Here is a 20,941-nt window from a genome sequence, read left to right on the forward strand (position 1 = left end):
TACATACACGTGTGTGTGTTGTGTGTGTGTGTGTGTGTGTGTGTGTGTGTGTGTGTGTGTATTTTTCCTACGTATAGTATTTGTGCACTCTTGTGTGCTTGGTCAAAGAGATTTTGTATCTCATTCAACCAGAGTCACATATGGTCACAAGCCACCATGTCATTTCTGAGAATCAAACCTAGGTCTTTACAAAAGCAAAATGTGCTCTTGACAACTGAGCCACATCTTCACCATGTGTCCTGAAGCTTTTATAAACAGAACACTATTGTGTGGCTACTGTAAATGTCTGCTGGTGAGAGAATTAGATGTTTGGCTCTGGTGATTGGGATGAATCCATTCCTTTACTAGATTAAGCTTTTTAGAAGCAAAATAATGTAAACATTAAATTGTGACCCATGGTATCATATTCATAGAAAAGTAATAGGCTAGTCTCAGGTACTAACTTCTGAATTATTTCTATACATACATGCATGTGTCTATATATGTGGAATATATAGTCTCACAAGGATCTGATTCAGTGTAGTCATTTTTAATTTCTTTATCAGAAACTGATTTAAAGTAATGAATTAAATTAATTCAATAATAAATCGATCCTGGTCACCAGGTCAAATAGCTAACATAGGCACTAAATGTAAGACTGTTGAGTGAAACTGTGAAAAGTATGTGGGTTCTGTGAAATGTGATAATACTGGGGACATTGTTTTCCACTACATTGGAAGGAATCTGTTTTAAAACAGAAGTATACAAACAGGATCACTATCTGGTGATCTTTGGTGAGCTCCTGTTTGTCGTAACATGTTGATAATAGTGTTTGTCTTAGCATCTCAAGTTCTCTCTTATTCGGTAGATGTATATAGCATATAGTAACTATAGAAACCAGGAAAGGAAAAGAGCAACATTGACCACATAGGGTAGGATGGAAGCAATTGAGAGCAAGATAGCAGGGCACAAACCATCTCATCAGTGAACTAGGAAAAGGACGACTTCTCAAAGTGTGGAGGGGAGTAAAAACAGAAGAAAGAGCTAGGTAGGTAAGATATCAACATGGATATCTGAAAAGCCATAGCTGCTCATTCTATTAACTAAATAATAGAATTATTATTCTATTATTTACTTAACTCCAAAACTAAATGAAAGATACTATTTGTCTTTGTAGCTGGGGGTTAGTTCTTTAAACTTGAAGTTTCACAAATGGTTATCACTAAATTGGGGGAATGCCTAGGGTCATTTAGAACAATTATTAAAGGTCATAGGGTGTGGCAGTAAACTAATGTTCTCTAATAGTATCTCTCTCTTTAATAATTCAGATTCTGGGGATGTTAGATTTCATGGAAAAAGAGTCATAAAAACAGATGGATTGAGAAAGATATTTTGCTGATTAAAACAGTGGGATTACCATGAATTATCACTATGATTGTATTTGAATTACGAGTCAACGTATGGATAATTACAAACTAGAGCACAGTAAAATTATAGAATATGAGAATGAATCACCTGATATTTTGGATTTCTTTTGTGAATATTTTTAGATCAATGTAACTTTTATTCAGTTGTACAAATATGATTAACATTCCGTGCTCAGCACTACTGTTTTATATGTTACCAAGAAATGAGGCAATTACATCAATAGGATTGGATTTCTAAGGCCTGAGATTGAGTGTAATACAGTCACACAAAGTGAGCATCCTGTACAGATATGACTTTGATAGTATTTATTATCTATAATATTCTATGAGTATAGCAGATACATGGAAGACATTTAATTGTAGGCTGTGATGTACAGTCTGTAAGATCAAGAGTTAAAGAGGCTATTCAAGAATTAGTATTAAATAGAATGGTAATGTAGCCAGTGTATCTCACACTTGATGTATGCTCTATTATTTTTTCAGCTATATGAAATAAACTTCCATTATGCTTTTAAGATGAATACACTCTCCATGTATATTCTCACTGAAGAATGTCCTTTATTTCCAAGCTGGGCTTGGAGTCATAGCCAATATATTTCTTCTTTGTTTCTATATCTTCATAATCCTGGGTCATAGACCTAAGCCCACAGACCTGATCTCCTGTCAACTGACCTTCGTTCACACAATAATGTTCCTCACTGGGGGGGATATTTTGCTTACAGACTTATTCGTGTCACTGAACATTAAGAATGACTTCAAATGTAAGGCAACCTTTTACATAAGCAGGGTGATGAGAGGCCTCTCTATCTGTGTCACCTGCCTCCTGAGTGTGTTCCAGGCTGTCACTATCAGTCCCTGTATCTCGGTGTTGGCAAAGTTTAAACAAAAACTGAAAAAAAAAACATGATCAGTGCTTTAATTTATATTTGGTTTTTCAATTTCTCTGTCAGTAGTGACATGATATTTTATGTTGGTGGTTTTACCATTGTGAATGAGATGAAGGCGATGAAGGTTACTAAATCATGCTCACTCTTACCCTTGAACTACATTATTAAAGGACTGGTTTTAACAATGACAACCTTGAGAGATGTGTTTCTTGTAGGAGTCATGCTAACCACAAGTGCATACATGGTGATTATCTTATTCAGGCATCAGAGGCAATGCAAGCATCTTCATAGCATCAGTCACCTGAGAGCATCCCCTGAGAAAAGGGCCACCCAGACTATTGTGCTGCTAGTGGTTTTCTTTGTGATCATGTACTCGGTGGACTTCATCATCTCAGTGACCTCAGTCCTGTTATGGATGTATGATCCAGTTGTCCTGACTGTTCAGAAGGTTGTGGTAAATGCATATCCCACAATTACTCCTTTGGTACAAATAAGTTTTGATAACAGAATAATCAGTATGCTGAAAAATCTGCAGTCAAAAGCCACCCTTTATTTATTTTTAAAAAAGATGTTTTCTCTCTGCTGTAAAAAGCTATTAATTTATATCTCACTTATATGTAAAAGTGTTGTGCTGGAGTACATCCATGTGTGCATTTGTGGTGTCCACAGAGGTGAGAAGATATCTTGGCATCCCTTGGAACTGAACTTACCACTGAGTATAAAGAATTATCCTTTGCATCCCCAGCTCCCTATCCCCCAAATACAGTTCTTTAAACTTTAATGGTTCAAGTAGTAAAGCAAGATTCAACATATGATTAAATAAAATTTGTGCTATTACAAATTATACATTGTTTTGACATTTCAGTTGCATAGTAGCGGAGAGTTCTTAAGATAATTTTACACAATAATTTGATATTTCCACATGAATTCTCTTTCTCTTTTTTACTTTAAATATTAAATATTTATTTGATGCTGAGCTTAATCAAAATAAATCCCTGTTGATATTGATTTTAAGCTTTCTTTTGATTTTAATTTACTTTTACTCATCAAAAAATAGTTTAAATATTTTATCTTAGGTTTATTTTTCCCCTAACAATAATTTATCTGGGTCCATAAAAATAATGTGAACTTTAGTTTTTTCATTTTTACAGTTATTTAATGAGTACTTAATGAAAATGTCATGTCCCTGTTTATTTATAATTAATTTTATCTTTTTTTTTTTCGGGGCTGGGGACCGAACCCAGGACCTTGCGCTTCCTAGGTAAGCGCTCTACCACTGAGCCAAATCCCCAACCCCTAATTTTATCTTCTTATTGAAATATTAATGGTAAATAAAATGTTCTGTGCTCTGTACCCAAATCCTGTGGGAATGAGAGCTGGAATCTCAGAGCTGCAGAAAATCTTGAGAGCTCAGGGGAGATCACCACATGTGCTCACATTCTTGGCCTAAAAGGAACCCACCTAGAGCCCTCTGGATACAGGAAGCTAGGCGCAGTCAGGGGCAGGAACCTTCCAGTCTCTGTCTGTACCCAGAGCTGAAAACCAGTCACCAGAAGTGCTGACACATCTGAAAGCAGAGATAAAACCACCACTTCTGCTATGAGGGACTCACCTGGAGCCCTCAGGACACATGAACCCAAGAGCAGTCTGGGACAGGACACTTCCAGTTTCTTCCTGCAACCAGAGCTGATCTGGTCCCACAGCTTTCTGTATGAGATGGCACTGGGAGAAAGTCGGTCCCCAGGAATGCTGACATACAGCCTTTTGGAGGGTCAAGTCCCTGTCAGAGACAGTAAGACTAACACCAGTAGCTAACACCAGAGGCAACCTGATGGGGAGAGGCAAGAACAGGAACCTAGGCAATGGAAACAAACTACTTGGAGTCATCAGAGCCCAGTTCTCCCACCAAAGAAAATACTAGATATCACAACACACTGGAAAAGCAAGATTTGGATTTAAAATCACATCTCATGATGATGATAGAGGACTTTAAGAAGGACATAAATAATTCCCTTAAGAAATACAGGAAAACACAGCGAAACAGGTGAAGGAATTGAACAAAACCACCCAGGATTTAAAAATGGAAACAGAAACAAAAAAGAAATCACAGAGGGAGGCAACCCCGGAGATAGAAAACCTAGGAAAGAGATCAGGAGTCATAGACCCAAGCATCACCAACAGAATATAAGAGAGAGAAGAGAGAATCTCAGGGGCAGAAGATACCATAGAAAACATTGACACAAATGTGAAAGAAAATGTAAAATGCAAAAAGCTCCTAACCCAAAACATCCAGAAATCCAGGACACAATGAAAAGATCAAACCTAAGGATAATAGGTATAGAAGAGAGCAAAGACTACCAACTTAAAGGACCAGTAAATATCTTCAACAAAATTATAGAAAAACTTTCCTAACCTAAAGAAAGAGATGTCCATAAACATACAAGAAGCCCACAGAACACCAAATAGATTGGACCAGAAGAGAAATTCCTCTTGTCATATAATAGTCAAAATACCAAACTCACAAAACAAAGAAAAAATAATAAAAGCAGTAAGGGAAAAAGGTCAAGGAACATATAAAGTCAGACCTATCAAAATAACACCAGACTTCTCACCAGAGACTATGAAAGCCAGAAGATCCTGGGCAGATGTCATACAGACCCTAAGAGAACACAAATGCCAGTCCAGGTTACTGTATCCTGTAAAACTCTCAATTAACATAGATGGAGAAACCCAGATATTCCATGACAAAACCAAATTTGCACAATATCTTTCTACAAATCCAGCCCTACAAAGAAAGGATAATAGATGGAAAACTCCAACACAAGAAGGGAAACTACACCCTAGATAAAGCAAGAAAGTAATCTTTTTGCAATGAAACCAAAAGAAGATAGCCACACAAACAATTCCACCTCTAACAACAAAAATAACAGGAAACAACAATCACTATTCCTTGATATCTCCAAATATCACTGGACTCAATTCCCCAATGGAAAGACAGACTAACTGACTGGATATGTATTGAAGAGCCAGCATTTTGCTGCATACAGGAAACACACCTCAGTGAAAAAGACAGACACTACCTCAGAGTAAAAGGCTGCAAACCAGTTTTCCAAGCAAATTGTCTGAAGAAACAAGCTGGAGTAGCAATTCTAATATTGAATAAAATTGACTGTCAATAAAAAAGATAAAGAAGGACAATTCATGTTCATCAAAGGAAAAATCCCACTAAAACCAGGGACTAGACAAGGCTGCTCACTCTCTACCTACCTATTTAATATAATACTCGAAGTCCTAGGTAGAACAATCAGACAATAAAAGGAAGTCAAAGGGATACAATTTGGAAAGGAAGAAGTCAAAATATCACTATTTGCAGATGATATGATAATATACTTAAGTGACTCCAAAAGTTCCACCAGAGAACTACTTAGCCAGATAAACAACTTCAGCAAAATGCCTGGGTATAAAATTAACTCAAGCAAATCAGTAGCCTTCCTCTACTCAAAGAATAAACATGCTGAGAAGGACATTAGGGAAATGATACCCTTCACAATAGTCACAAATAAAAAAAAATACCTAGGTGTGACTCTAACCAAGCAAGGGAAAGATCTGTATGACAAGAACTTCCAGTCTCTGAAGAAAAAAATTGAAGAAGAACTCAGAAGACGGAAAGACCTCCCATGCTCATGAATTGGCAGGATTAATATAGTAAAAACGGCCATTTTGCCAAAAGCAGTCAACAGATTCAATGCAGTCCCCATTAAAATTCCAACTCAATTCTTCAAAAAGTTAGAAAGAGCAACTTGCAAATTCATCTAGAATAACAAAAAAAAACCCCATGATAGCGAAAAACGACACCCTTAATAATAGTCCCAAATAATATAAAATACCTCAGTATGACTTTATCCAAGCAAGTGAAAGATCTGTATGATAAGAATTTCAAATCTCTGAAGAAAGAAATTGAAGATCTCAGAAGATGCAAAGATCTCCCATGCTCATGGATTGGCAGGATTAATATAGTAAAAGTAACCCTTTTACCAAAAGGAATCTACAGATTAAAGCAATTCCCATCAAAATTCTAATCCAATTCTTCATAGAATTAGAAAGAATAATTTGCAAATTCATCTGGAATAACAAAAAGCCCAACTGGAAAACTAAAAATATCCTCAACAATAAAAGGACTTCTGGGGGAATCACCATCCCTGACTTCAAGCAGTATTACAGAGCAATAGTGATAAAAAAAAACTGTATGCTATTGGTACAGAGAGAGGCAGACAGACTGGTGAAATAGAATTGAAGACTCAGAAATGAATCCACACAGCTATGGTCACTTGATTTTTGACACTGGAGCAGAAACCATCCAATGGAAAAAAGAGAATTTTCAACAAATGGTTCTGGTTCAACTGGATGTCAGCATGTAGAAGAATGCAAATCGATCCATTCAAAGCACAAGCCCAAGTGGATCAAGGACATCCACATCAAACCAGATACACTCACACTAATAGAAGAAAACATGGGGAAGAGTCTCGAACATATGGGCACTGGGGAAAATTTCCTGAACAGAACACCAATGGCTTATGCTCTAAGATCAAGAATCGACAAATGAGATCTCATAAAACTGCAAAGCTTCTGTAAGGCAAAGGATACTGTTGTTAGGACAAGATGGCAAACAACAGATTGGGAAAAGATCTTTACCAATCCTACAACTGATAGAAGGATAATGTCCAAAATATACAAAGAACTCACGAAGTTAGACAGCGGAGAGCCAAATAACCCTATTAAAAATGGGGTACAGAGTTAAACAAAGAATTCACAGCTGAAGAATATTGAATGGCTGAGAAGCACATAAAGAAATGTTCAAATCTTTAGTCATAAGGGAAATGCAAATCAAAACAACCCTGAGATTCCACTTCACACCAGTCAGAATGGCTAAGATCAAAAACTCAGGCGACAGCAGATGCTGTCGAGGATGTGGAGAAAGAGGAACACTCCTCCATTGTTGGTGGGATTGGAAACTGGTACAAGCACTCTGGAAATCATTCTGGAGTTTCCTCAGAAAATTGGACATTGAACTACCTAAGGACCCAGCTATACCTCTCTTGGGCATATACCCAAAAGATGCTCCAACATACAACAAAGTCACATGCTCCACTATGTTCATAGCAGTCTTATTTATAATGGCCAGAAGCTGGAAAGATCCCAGATGCCCTTCAACAGAGGAATGGATACAGAAAAAGTGGTACATCTACAGAATGGAGTACTACTCAGCTATCAAAAATAATGACTTTATTCAATTCATAGGCAAATGGATGGAACTAAAAAATAGCATCCTGAGTGAGGTAACCCAATTACAGAAAAACACACATGGTATATGCACATATTGAAAAGTGGCACAAATGCTTGAATTTTGCAAGATGCACAGACCACATGAAATTCAAGGATGATCAAAATTTGGATGCTTCACTCATTCTTTAAAAGGGGAACAAAAATATCCATAGGAGGGTATAGGGAGGCAAAGTTTAGAACAGAGACTGCACAAACGGCCATTCAGAGCCTGCCCCACATGTGGCCCAAACATATACAGCCATCAAACTAGATAAGATGGATGAAGCTAAGAATTACAGGCTGACAGGAATCGGATGTAAATATCTCCTAAGAGACACAGACAGAATATGTCAAATACAGAGGCGAATGCCAGCAGCAAACCACTGAACTGAGAACGGGACCCCCATTGAAGGAATCAGAGAAAGGACTGAAAGAGCTGAAGGGGCTTGAGACACCATAAGAAGAACAATGTCAACCAACCAGAGCTTCAAGGGACTAAGCCACTACCCAAAGACTATACATGGACTGACCCTGGGCTCCAAATTCACAGGTAACAATGAATAGCCTAGTAGAGGCACCAGTGGAAGGGGAAGCCCTTGGTCCTGCCAAATCTGGACCCCTAGTGCATGGGATTGTTGGGGGGGAGGTAATGGGGGGTGGATGGTGAGGGGAACACCCATATAGAAGGGAAGACAGATGGGTTAGGGGGATGATTGCCTGGAAACCTGAAAAGGGAATAACATTTGAAATGTAAATAAGAAATACCCAATTTAATAAAAATGGAAGAAAAAAAAAACAGTAAAAGAATGTCTGAGGGTATAGAGAGCTGTGGTATAGGGTCAGCTCCAGGTGTAGGCGTAATCTGGAAGGCTCCTTTTTCATTTCTGATTTTGTTGATTTGGATTCTCTCTCTCTCTCTCTCTCTCTCTCTCTCTCTCTCTCTCTCTCTCTCTCTCTCTCTCTCTCTGACCTCTGGTTAGGCTGGCTATGGGCTTATCTGCCTTGTTGATTTTTTTAAAGAACCAGCTCCTGGTTTTGTTGATTTTTTTTGCGTAGTTCTTTTTTTTTTCTATTTTTTCTCCATTTGGTTCATGACTTCTCTTAGTCTGTCTATGTCTCTGTTTAATTCATGTTTCCATGATCTGTCCATTGATGAGAGTGGGGTGTTGAAATCTCCTACTATTATTGTGTGAGGTGCAATGTGTGCTTCAGTAAGGTTTCTTTTATGTATGTAGGTGCCCTTGTATTTGGAGCATAGATATTTAGGATTGAGAGTTCATCTAGGTGGATTCTTCCTTTGATGAATATGAAGTGTCCTTCCTTATATTTTTTGATGACTCTTTGTTGAAAGTCAATTTTATTTGATATTAGAATGGCTACTCCAGCTTGCTTCTTCATATCATTTGCTTGGAAAGTTGTTTTCCAAACTTTTACTCTGAGGTAGTGTCTGTCTTTGTCTCTGAGGTGTGTTTCCTCTAGGCAGCAAAATGCTGGGTCCTCTTTATGTATCCATTCTGTTAGTCTATGTCTTTTTATTGGGGAATTGAGTCCGTTGTTGTTGAGAGATATTAAGGCATAATGATTGTTGCTTCCTGTTATTTTCGTTGTTTGAGGTGGAATTATGTTTGTTTGTCTCTCTTTTGGTTTCTTTGCATGGAAATTATATTCTTGCTTTCCATACATGTAGTTTCTCTCCTTGTGTTGTAGTTTTCCATCTACTATCCTTTGTAGTGTTGGATTTGTAGAAAAATATTGTACAAATTTGGTTTTGTCATGGAATATCTTGGTTTCTCCATCTATGTTCATTGAGAGTTTTGCTGGATACAGTAACTTGGGCTGGCATTTGTGTTCTCTTAGGGTCTGTATGACATCTGTCCAGGATCTTCTGGCTTTCATAGTCTCTGGTGAGAAGTCTGGTATAATTCTTATAGGTCTGCCTTTATATGTTACTTGGCCTCTTCCCCTTACTTCTTTTAATATTCTTTCTTTGTTTTGTGCATTTGGTGTTTTAACTGTTATGTGACGGAAAGAATTTCTCTTCTAGTCCAAACTTTGGAGTTCTGTAGGCTTCTTGTATGTTTATGAGCATCTCTTTCTTTAGAATAGCGAAGTTTTTTTTTTTTATATAATTTTGTTGAATATATTTACTGGCCCTTTAATTTGGGAGTCTTCACTTTCTTCTATACCTATTATCTTTAGGTTTGAGCTTCTCATTGTGTCCTGGATTTATGGTATGTTTTGGACTAGGAGCTTTTTGCGTTTTCTATGGTATTTTCTGCCCCTGAGATTCTCTCTTCTATTTATTGTATTCTGTTGGTGATGCTTGTATTTACGGTTGCTTGTCTTTTCCCTGGTTTTCTATATCCAGGGTTGTCTCCCTTTGTTCTTTCTTTATTTCTTCTTTTTCCATTTTCAATTCCTTCACCTGTTTGGTTGTGTTTTCCTCTAATTCTTTCAGGGATTTTTGTCTTTTCTCTCTAAGGGCTTCTACTTGTTTACTTGTGTTTTCCTGCATTTCTTTACGGGAGTTCTCTATGTCTTTCTTAAAGTCCTCCATCATTATAAAAAATGTGATTTTAAATCTAAATCTTGTTTTTCCGGTGTGTTTGGATATTCAGTATTTTCTTTGGTGGGATAAGTGGTCTCCGATGATGCCAAGTAGTCTTGGTTTCTGTTGCTTGGGTTCCTGGGCTTGCCTCTAGCCATTGGGTTGTCTCTGTGTTTGCTTGTCTTGCTGTTTCTGAGAGTGACTTGACCCTGCTGTAGGCCTCTGTGTCAGCACTCCTGTAGAACTGTTTTCCTGTTTTCGTTCAGCCTTTCCTGAGAGCAGGTGCTCTAATTTCAGGTGTGTCTGCACTACTGGAAACTGTTTTCCAGCTCTAGGAGTTGGCAGGAGTTAAAGGATCCTGCCCCTGATTGCTAGTGTAGGTACTTGCACCCAGTGGGCGCAGTTGGTACTGTGCGATTCCCTCTTGGGTTTGGACTGTGGGCAGAGGGCAGTCTCCTCTAACTTCTCAGGGGTATCCACACTTCTGAAGGTCCAGCTCTCTCTACCATGGGATTTGGGTGCAGGGAGCTGTTTGGCCAGTTCAGTTTAGTCCTGGGTGTAGACCAGAATGGCGGATACCAGTGACTGTCTCTTCCTATATCCCTGTGTCCAGAGGCACTGTGCAGTTTCCCCTTGGACTAGGGATGTGGGCCGAGGTGTGTAGAGGTGGCAGTCTGTCCTGCAGTCTCAGGATGTCTGCACTCTTGGGTGGTCCGTTCTCTTCCCCACGAGATTTGGGTGCAGGGTGCTGTGGGATGGTATCAGTTTGCTTCCAGGCAGAGCCAGAAACAGGAAGTACCCTGATTCAGAGGAATTTTGTCTCTGTGTATCCTGTATCCTGAATCCACCAGGCAGGTCACTCAGTAGCAAAAAAGTGAGTCTTATCTCTGCTCTCAGGTGTGGTGGTGCTCCTGGAGACTGTCTTCCAGCTCTAGGCATGGGCAGGAATCAAAGGGTCCTGCCCCTGACTGCTAGTGTAGGTCCTTGGACCTCGCAGACACAGTTGGCACTATGCAATTCCCTCTTGTGTCTGGACTGTGAGCAGAGGGTATTCTCCTCTGACTTTTCAGGAATATCCTCACTTCTGAGGGTCCAGCTCTCTCCCCCCCTGGGATTTGGGTGCAGGAAGCTGTTTGGCCGGTTCAGATCGGTCCTGGGTGCAGACCAGAACTGTGGGTACCAGCGGCTATCTGTTCCTGTATCCGCGTGTCCAGAGGCACTGTGCAGTTTCCAGTTGGATCAGGGATGTGGGCCGAGATGTGCAGAGGTGGCAGTCTGTCCTGCAGCCTCAAGATGTCTGCACTCCTGGGTGGTCTGCTCTCTTCCCCATGGGATTTGGGTGCAGGGAACTCCATGTTTTAAATTTTCTTTGACCATTGTGTCAATCTCTTCTATGCTATCTTCTACACCTGAGATTCTCTCTTCTATCTCTTTATTCTGTTGGTGCTGCTCACGTCTGTAATTCCTGATCTCTTTCCTAGGTTTTCCATTCCTAGATTTCCTTCATTTGTGTTTTCTTTATTGTTTCTACTTCCACTTTTAGGTTTTGGATCCCTTCATTCAATTCCTTCACCTGTTTGATTGTGTTTTTCTGTATTTCTTTATGGGATTTGCTTGTTTCCTCTTTAGTGGCTTCTACCTGTTTACCTGTGTTTTCCTGAACTTCTTTCAGTGAGTTATTTAGATCTTCCTTAAAGGACTCTATTATCTTAATGAGGTAGGAATTTAGGTTAGCTTCCTGATTTTCAGGGCTTGGTGTTTTGGGAGAACTGGGTTCTGATAATGCCCACGTATATTGGTTTCTGTTGCTTTTGGTCTTTCACTTGCCTCTCTGCCATTTGGTTATCCCTGGTGTTTACTGGTCTGGGTGTCTCTGTCAGGGCCTGCCTCTTTGGTCTCTGGGTTTCTACAGGTCTCCTGGTAGGCCTGTGGCTCTTGCTATAGTAGACGTCCTGTGGGGTTTTCTGAATGCGGGGTCTTCAGAGCAGCAAAGAAGCTGCTGATCTGTTGCCCTGGCTGCAGCAGGTCTCCTGGGAGACCTTCAGACTGTTGGGTCTTCAAAGGAACAGTTAAGGTGTTGTTCGTGTGAAACTGTTCTCTGTGTGGCCTATTGACTGTGGTTTTTGTTTCCCTGTATGCAGCAGAACTCCAGGTAGTCTTTCACTCTGTTGGGTTAGTTGCCATGCATGCCTTGGACCCCCTGAGGGTCTTAAGACTGCGGTGCAGGTTGCCCAGTTGCCTTGCATGTGGAGGAACTCCTGGGATGCCTTCAAGCTGTGGTATCTTCAAGGGAGCTGACTAGTTGGCAGTCTACCATGGCAGAAGTGGTGGGCTGGAAGGGGAGTAGAATTTGGGGGTGGTTTTTTTTTAGAAGGGTGATGGGTCCTTAGTCCATTGGACTCCCAGATGCAGCTGTGGGACTTTGGGAGGGTTCCTACCAGTTGCCCAGTTTCCAGTAGACTTCCTGGAAGGCCTGTAGGCTGTGGTGTCTTCAGAGGAGTGAACTAGCTGGCAGTCTGCCCTGGCAGCAAATTTAATTAAAAAATTTAAAATTATCTTTAATGCTTTTTTTAAACAGCCCAGTCTTTACCCCCCATCTTCCCTCCAACAATCCTCATCCCATTCCTCCTCCCCTGTCTCCAAGAGGATGTCCCCACCTTACTCTGACCCTTCCAGGACTCCCAACTCTCTGGAGCCTCACATCTCTAGAGAGTTAGGTGTGTCTTCTTTCACTGAGGCCAGACTATGCCATCCTCTGATGAATACGTGTCAGGGGACTCTTATCAGTTAGTATATGCTGCCTTGTTGGTGGCTCAATGTCTGAGAGATCTGGCAGTCCAAGTTACTTGAGACTGCTGGTCTTCCTATGTGGTCACTCTCCTCCTGAAATTTTCCCAGCCTTTTCCTAATTCAACCACAGGGTCCTCCAAATTTAGTTCAGTGGTTGGGTATAAGTGTCTGTATTTGTCTCTGTGAGTAGTTTGTTTGGACTTTCCGAGGGCAGCCATGCTAGGCTACTGTCTGTAAGCATAGCATAGCGTCAGTAATAGTGTCAGGCCTTGATACCTTCCCTTGAGATATATCCCAATTTGAGCCAGTCACTGTAACTCCTTTCTCCCAGTTTCTTCTCCATTTTTGTCCCTGCAGTTCTTTTAGGAACGATTCTCAGTTAGAGTTTTTGGCTGTGGGATGACAACCCTATGCTTCCACTCGATGCCCTGCCTTCCTACTTGAGGTAGACTCTACAAGGTACCTCTCCTCAATGTTGGGCATTTCATCTAAGGTCCCTCCCTTTGAGTCCTGAAACTCTCTCATCTCCCAAATCTCTGGTACATTCTAGAGGATTCCTTCACCTCCCAATTCGTGAGGTTGTGCATTTCCACTCTTTCTGTTGCCCCTCAGGGCTTCCTGGTTCCCTCTCCTATCCATCTAATACCTGATAATCTTCACCTTTTCCAGTTTCCCTCCCCTCTCCCACCCAGTAGCCCTTGAGATTTATAGGAAAACACAATCAAACAGGTGAAGGAATTAAAAATGGAAATAGAAGCAATAAAGAAAGCACAAAGGGAGACAACCCTGGATATAGAAAACCAAAGAAAGAGACAAGGAGCTGCAGATACAAGCATCACCAACAGAATACAAGAGATAGAAGAGAGAATCTCAGGAGCAGAAGATTCCATAGAAATAATCAACACAACTCCCAACATATAACAAAGACATGTAGTCCACTATGTTCATAGCAGCCTTATTTATAATAGCCAGAAGCTGGAAAGAACCCAGAAGCCCTTCAGTGGAGGAATGGATACAGAAAATGTGGTACATCTATACAATGGAAATAAAAAACAATGACTTTATGAAATTCATAGGCAAATGGATGGAACTGGAAAATATCCTGAGTGAGGTAACCCAATCACAGCAAAACACACATGGTATGCACTCATTGATAAGTAGCTATTAGCCCAAATGCTTGAACAGATTAGCCCTAGATGCACAGAACACATGAAACTCAAGAAGGATGATCAAAATGCGAATGCTTCACTCCTTCTTTAAAAGGGGAACCAGAATAGCCTTTGGAGGGGATAGGGAGGCAAAGTTTAGAACAGAGGCAGAAGGAACACTCATTCAGAGACTGCCCCACATGTGGCCCATACATATGCAGCCACCAAGCTATATAAGATGGATGAAGCAAAGAAGTGCAGGCTGACAGGAACCGGATGTAGATCTCTCCTGAGAGACACATCTAGAATACAGCAAATACATAGGTGTTGAAGTAATCAGAGAAAGGACTGAAAGAGCTTGAAGGGGCTTCAGACCCCATATGAACAACAATCTCAACCAACCCGAGCTTCCAGGGACTAAGTCACTACCCAAAGACTATACATGGACTGACCCTGGGCTCCAACCTCATAGGTAGCAATGAATAGCCTAGTAAGAGCACCAGTGGAAGGGGAAGCCCTTGGTCTTGCCAAGACTGCACCCCCAGTGAACGTGATTGTTGGGGGGAGGGCAGTAATGGGAGGAGGATGGGGAGGGGAACACCCATATCGAAGGGGAGGAGTGGGTAAGGGGGATGTTGGCTTGGAAACTGGGAAAGGGAATAACAATTAAAACGCAAATAAGAAATACCCAATTTAATAAAGATGGAGGAAAAAAATAAAAAAAAAATAGAGGACAACTTTCTCCTATCCACAACCTTAATGGTGTATCATTAATAGTGTCAGGGATTGGTGCTTCCATATGGGATTGGTATCAAGTTGGGCCAGTTATTGGTTGGACACTGCCTCAGTCTTTACTCAATGCATTATGCCTGCATTTCTTGTAGACAGCACAAATTTTAAGTTGCAAGATGGTCTCACTTTCACTGAGTCAGAAAGACCTTGAAATTTGGTTGGAAATATTCTCGTCTTCTAATGTGCATGTGTTTTAACAAGACTCAAAAGGTTGCTACTGTCTGTGTATCTGTCCAAGCAGCACAGTGCCATCAATATAGTCGACCAGCATGATATCGTGAGGAAGATTCAGGGAACTTCAATAGCTTTAAACTAACTGGAAAATTAGTATACTTTGAGGTAGAAATGTAAAGATTTAATCCTGGTGTTGCCGAATGGAAACCCATTGCTTTGTTGGGCACTGTGAACAAGTATGTTTAAAAGAAATCGTGAAGTCACTATCAGCTCACAGGCATCAGGAAATACTTTAATTGGCTCAAGACAGCAAGGTCACATCCCTTAGAACAAGTGCAATTGGAGAAACTTCCACACGAGGTTCATTGTAGTCTCCATGAATAAATGCTCCACCCTGGAATTCTCCATCTATTTTTTATACAGGCCAAATGATATATAGTGAGATATTGGAATAACCATTATTTTTGCACCTCTTTATTCCTTGATATTGGCATTGATTTTCATAAACTCCCTCTGGGAGTTTGATCTACTTTGGCATATATTTGGAGATCAATTCCTGCTTTTTTCCTAGTTCCATTTGAATAAAGTACTCTTGACTATCATTTTATTAGCACCACGCTCTAACCAGCTGAGCTAACCGGCCACTGGTTGAGCTATCTTGCCGGCCACTGATTTGCCTGTCATTTTACTCAAAGCTGGTGCCTGACTTTTAAAACTAAGGTGTGTTTCTTGTAGGCATTAGACAGCTTGTGTGTGTGTGTGTGTGTGTGTGTGTGTGTGTGTGTGTGTGTGTGTGTGTGATTCATTCATTGACTCTCTGACTTTTGAGTGGAGAATTGAGGCCATTCATGTTTGAATTATGATTGAAATGTGTGTGTTAGTTCTGGGTATCATGTTGTTTTTTGGTGTTGTGAACTTAGTGGTAATTTTTGTTTTGATAATTATTACTTTATATTTTTCCTCAGTCTCTCTGATATGCTCATTCACCTCTTCAGTCCTAAATAATACTTTCCATATTGCTTTAGGTTTAGTTTGAGGAATATACATAGGCTGTCTATGTGGTGGAAAACAGTTTTCATTCACAGGAGTAGTACTGGTGAGAGTATCATTTTAGATTGGTGTCAAAAGGGACTTGGTATGTATTACTGCATGCTATTCTGGCTTTGAAAATTTATCTTGAGAAATTAGCTGTTTCTATCCCAATGTTGTGCTGGAATTAGGAAAATTCACCCTTTCCCCCCACTTTTTATTGGATAGTTTATGTATTTACATTTCAAATATTCTCCCCTTTCCCAGTTTTCCCCTTTCCAATCCTACCTCCCCCTGCTTCTATGAGTATGCTCCCCCTCCCACCCACCCACTCCCACCTCAACACCCTGGCACTCTGCTACACTGAGGAAAAGAGCCTTTGCAGGACAAAGAGCTTCTTCTATTGATGCCAGACAATGTCATCCTCTGCTACATATGCAGCTGGAACCATGGGTCCACATACATGTATTCTTTGGTTCCTGCTTTAGTTCCTGGGAGGTCTGGCGGGGAGCAGGTCTGGTTGGTTAATATTGTTGTTCTTACTATGGGCTTGCAAACCCCTTCAGCTCCTTCAGTCTTTTCCCTAAATCTTCCACTGGGGTCCCCCAGCTCAGTCTGATGGTTAGTTGCAAGCATCTTAATCTGTATCAGTAATGTTCTGGCAGCGCTGCTCAGGAGTCATTCATATCAGGTTCCTGTCAGCAAGCACTTCTTGGCATTAGCAGTAGTTACTGGTTTGGTGGCTGCATATGGGATGGATCCCTAGGTGGGGGCAGTCTCTGCATGGCTTTTCCTTCAGTATCTGCTCCCCTAATTTAAACTTTATTTCCTTCCATGAGTATTTTGTTCCCTCATCTAAGAAAAACTGATGCATCCACATTTTGGTCTTTCTTCTTCTTGAGCTTCATATGGTTTGGGAATTGTATCTTGGGTATTCCAAGCTTTGGGGCTAATATCCACTTATCAGTAAGTGCATAACATGTGGTTTTTTTGTGACTGTGTTGCCTTATTCAGGATGATATTTTCTAGGTCCATTAATTTTCCTAAGAATTTCATGATGTCATTGTTTTTTAATAGCTGAGTAGTACTCTGTTGTGTAAATGTACCACATTTTCTGTATTCGTTCCTCTGTTGAAGTACATGTGGGTTCTTTCCAGTTTCTAACTATTATAATTAAAGCTGCTATGAACATAGTGGAACATGTGTCCTTGTTATATGTTGGAGCACCTTTTGGGTATATGCCCAGGAGTGTTATAGCTGGGTCCTCAGGTAGTACCATGTCTAATATTCTGAGGAAATGCCAGACTGATTTAGAGTGGTTGTACCATCTTGCAATCCCATCAACAATGGAGGAGTTTTCCTATTCCTTCTCATTCTTGCCAGCATCTGTTGTCACCTGAGCTTTTTATCTTAGCCATTCTGACTGGTGTGAGGTGAAATCTCAGGGTTGTTTTGATTTGCATTTCCCTGATGACTAAGGATTTTGAACAATTCTTTAGGTGCTTCTCAGCCATTCAATATTCCTCAGTGGAGAATTCTTGGTTTAGCTCTGTACCCCATTTTTAAATAAGATCACTGGGTTCTCTGGAGTTTAACTTCTTGAGTTCTTTTTATATATTAGATTTTAGCCCTCTTTCAGATGTAGGATTGGTATAGATCTTTTCCCAATCTATTGGATGCTGTTTTGTCCTATTTCCAATGTCCTTTCTCTCACAAAAGTTTTGCAGTTTCATGAGGCTCCATTTGTTGATTCTTGATCTTAGAACATAAGCCATTGGAGTTCTGTTCAGGAAAATTTTCCCTGTGCCTATGTGTTTGAGGCTTTTCCCCATTTTCTCTTCTATTAAATTTGATGTATATTTTTTTTGTGGGTACAGCGAACTTTATTGATGGTATTCAAGAGAGAAGGGAGGGCTCCCTAGGCCCCTCCTGTTTTTATAGGGTCTGGGATGGAATTGTGAGGGAGATGCTCAGTGTTGGGGGCTGAGTTGGGATGGGGATTCTTCAGCAACTGAGGGCCTTTCTCTCGCTCTCAGTATCCTTGCTAGTCTGGGTGGTCCAGGGTTTCTTACTCCTTGGAGGCCATGTAGGCCATGAGGTCCACCACCCTGTTGCTGTAGCTGTATTCATTGACATACCAGGAAATGAGCTTTACAAAGTTGTCATTGAGAGCAATGCCAGCCCCAGCATCAAAGGTGGAAGAGTGGGAGTTGCTGTTGAAGCTGCAGGAGACAACCTGGTCCTCAGTGTAGCCCAGGATGCCCTTTAGTGGGCCCTCTGACGCCTGCTTCACCACCTTCTTGATGTCATAATATTTGGCAGGTTTCTCCAGGTGGCATGTCAGATCCACAATGGATACATTGGGGGTAGGAACTCGGAAGGCCATGCCAGTGAGCTTCCAGTTCAGCTCTGGGATGACCTTGCCCACAGCCTTGGCAGCACCAGTGGATGCAGGGATGATGTTCTGGGCTGCCCCACGGCCATCATGCCACAGCTTTCCAGAGGAGCCATCCACAGTCTTCTGAGTGGCAGTGATAGCATGGACTGTGGTCATGAGCCCTTCCACGATGCCAAAGTTGTCATGGATGACCTTGACCAGGGGGGCTAAGCAGTTGTTGGTGCAGGATGCATTGCTGACAATTTTGAGGGAGTTGTCATATTTCTCGTGGTTCACACCCATCACAAACATGGGGGCATCAGCGGAAGGGGCAGAGATGATGACCTTTTTGGCCTCACCCTTCAGGTGAGCCCCAGCCTTCTCCATGGTGGTGAAGATGCCAGGAGACTCCATGACATACTCAGCACCAGCGTCGCCCCATTTGATGTTAGCGGGATCTCGCTCCTGGAAGATGGTGATGGGCTTCCCGTTGATGACAAGCTTCCCATTCTCAGCCTTGACTGTGCCGTTGAACTTGCCATGAGTAGAGTCATCCTGGAACATGTAGACCATGAGGTCGAGGTCAATGAAGGGGTCGTTGATGGCAACAATCTGCACTTTGTCAGAAGAGAAGGCAGCCCTGGTAACCAGGCGCCCAATATGGCCAAATATGTTCCCACTGACCTTCACCATCTTGTCTATGAGACGAGGCTGGCACTGCACGAGAAGATGCGGCTGTCCCTGGAACAGGGAGGAGCAGAGAGACGGTGTATATGGTTTTATGTGGAGGACTTTGATCCACTTGGACTTCAGCGTTTATAAGGAGGCAAGAATGGATTGATTTGTATTCCTCTACATGCTGATATGAAAGAGCACCATCAGTTGAAAATACTTTCTTTTTTCGATTGGATGGTTTTAGCTTCTTTGTCAAAGATCAGGTGACCATAGGTATGTGGAATCATTTCTGGGTTTTCAATTTTTTCGCATTGATCTACCTGCATGATTATACCAATATGATGCAGTTTTCATCACAATTGCTCTATAATGCACCTTGAGGTCAGAAATGCTGATTTTCCCCAGAAGTTCTTTTATTGTTGAGAATAGTTTTTGCTATTCTGGCTTTATTGTATTACAAAATCTCATTTTACAAGATGAATTTGTAAATTGCTCGTCCTAACTTTATGAAGAATTGAGTTGCGATTTTGATGGAGATTGCATTGCTTTTGGCAAAATGGCCATTTTTACTATATTAATCATGCCAATCCATGAGCATGGGAGATCTTTCCATTTTCTGAGATCTTCTATTTCTTTGTTAAGAGACTTGAAGTTCTTGTCATACAGATATTTCACTTGCTTGGTTAGAGTCACACCAACATATTTTCTATTATTTGTGACTATTGTGAAGGGTGTTGTTTCCCAATTTCTTTTTTTTATTTTTTTAAATTTATTTAATACTTAATAATAATTCTTTGGTTTGCGGGCAAACATCCCCCTCCCCCCTCCCCTTCCTTATGGGTGTTCCCCTCCCAACCCTACCCCCATTGCCGCCCTCCCCCCATAGACTAGTTCACTGGGGGTTCAGTCTTAGCAGGACCCAGGGCATCCCCTTCCACTGGGAGATATCAGTCTCAGAGATTTTTGTAAGTAGTAAAAGTGGTTAAAGTGTGGTAAAGGCAGTATAGTAGTATAAGAAAAAAAGCATGAACTGAGAGTGTGAGATTCATTGTACTGCCACTGACGTTGAAAATTACATGGGACATGCTTGCTCAGTTACCTGAATCTTGACTTAAGGATACAATTTGAAAACAAAAAAGAAAGTTCCGGCAAGGTTGACTATATCTATAAAAGTCAATAGTAGGATCTTATCCAGTCCTTACAGAAGATCAACCTTTCTCTGTGTTTAAAATTCACGTCCTTTTTTTTTTTTTATTAACTTGAGTATTTCTTATATACATTTCGAGTGTTATTCCCTTTCCCGGTTTCCGGGCAAACATCCCCCTCCCCCCTCCCCTTCCTTATGGGTGTTCCCCTCCCAACCCTCCCCCCATTGCCGCCCTCCCCCCATAGACTAGTTCACTGGGGGTTCAGTCTTAGCAGGACCCAGGGCATCCCCTTCCACTGGTGCTCTTACTAGGATATTCATTGTTACCTATGGGGTCAGAGTCCAGGGTCAGTCCATGTATAGTCTTTAGGTAGTGGATTAGTCCCTGGAAGCTCTGGTTGCTTGGCATTGTTGTACTTTTGGGGTCTCGAGCCCCTTCAAGCTCTTCCAGTTCTTTCTCTGATTCCTTCAATAGGGGACCTATTCTCAGTTCAGTGGTTTGCTGCTGGCATTCGCCTCTGTATTTGCTGTATTCTGGCTGTGTCTCTCAGGAGCGATCTACATCCGGCTCCTGTCGGTCTGCACTTCTTTGCTTCATCCATCTTGTCTAATTGGGTGGCTGTATATGTATGGGCCACATGTGGGG

At 41.2% G+C, this 20,941-nt stretch overlaps 1 protein-coding gene and 1 pseudogene across 1 annotated transcript; one reads left to right on the plus strand and one right to left on the minus strand.

Annotated features, from left to right (window-relative positions):
• Positions 1–1,947: 1,947 nt before the first annotated feature.
• Positions 1,948–3,074, plus strand: Vom1r65 (vomeronasal 1 receptor 65; the record flags this gene model as incomplete). Its single annotated transcript, XM_087659542.1, is given in 2 exon segments — positions 1,948–2,305; positions 2,308–3,074. Coding segments are annotated over 2 exon segments (1,125 nt in total), but the record flags the coding sequence as incomplete, so codon positions are not given.
• A 15,032-nt stretch (positions 3,075–18,106) lies between these two features.
• On the minus strand, positions 18,107–19,166 carry LOC108350861 (glyceraldehyde-3-phosphate dehydrogenase pseudogene; annotated as a pseudogene).
• Positions 19,167–20,941: the final 1,775 nt, after the last annotated feature.

Source organism: Rattus norvegicus, chromosome 4 (assembly GCF_021556685.1).
Source record: "Rattus norvegicus strain SHRSP/BbbUtx chromosome 4, alternate assembly SHRSP_T2T, whole genome shotgun sequence".
In the NCBI taxonomy this organism is placed as follows: domain Eukaryota; kingdom Metazoa; phylum Chordata; class Mammalia; order Rodentia; family Muridae; genus Rattus; species Rattus norvegicus.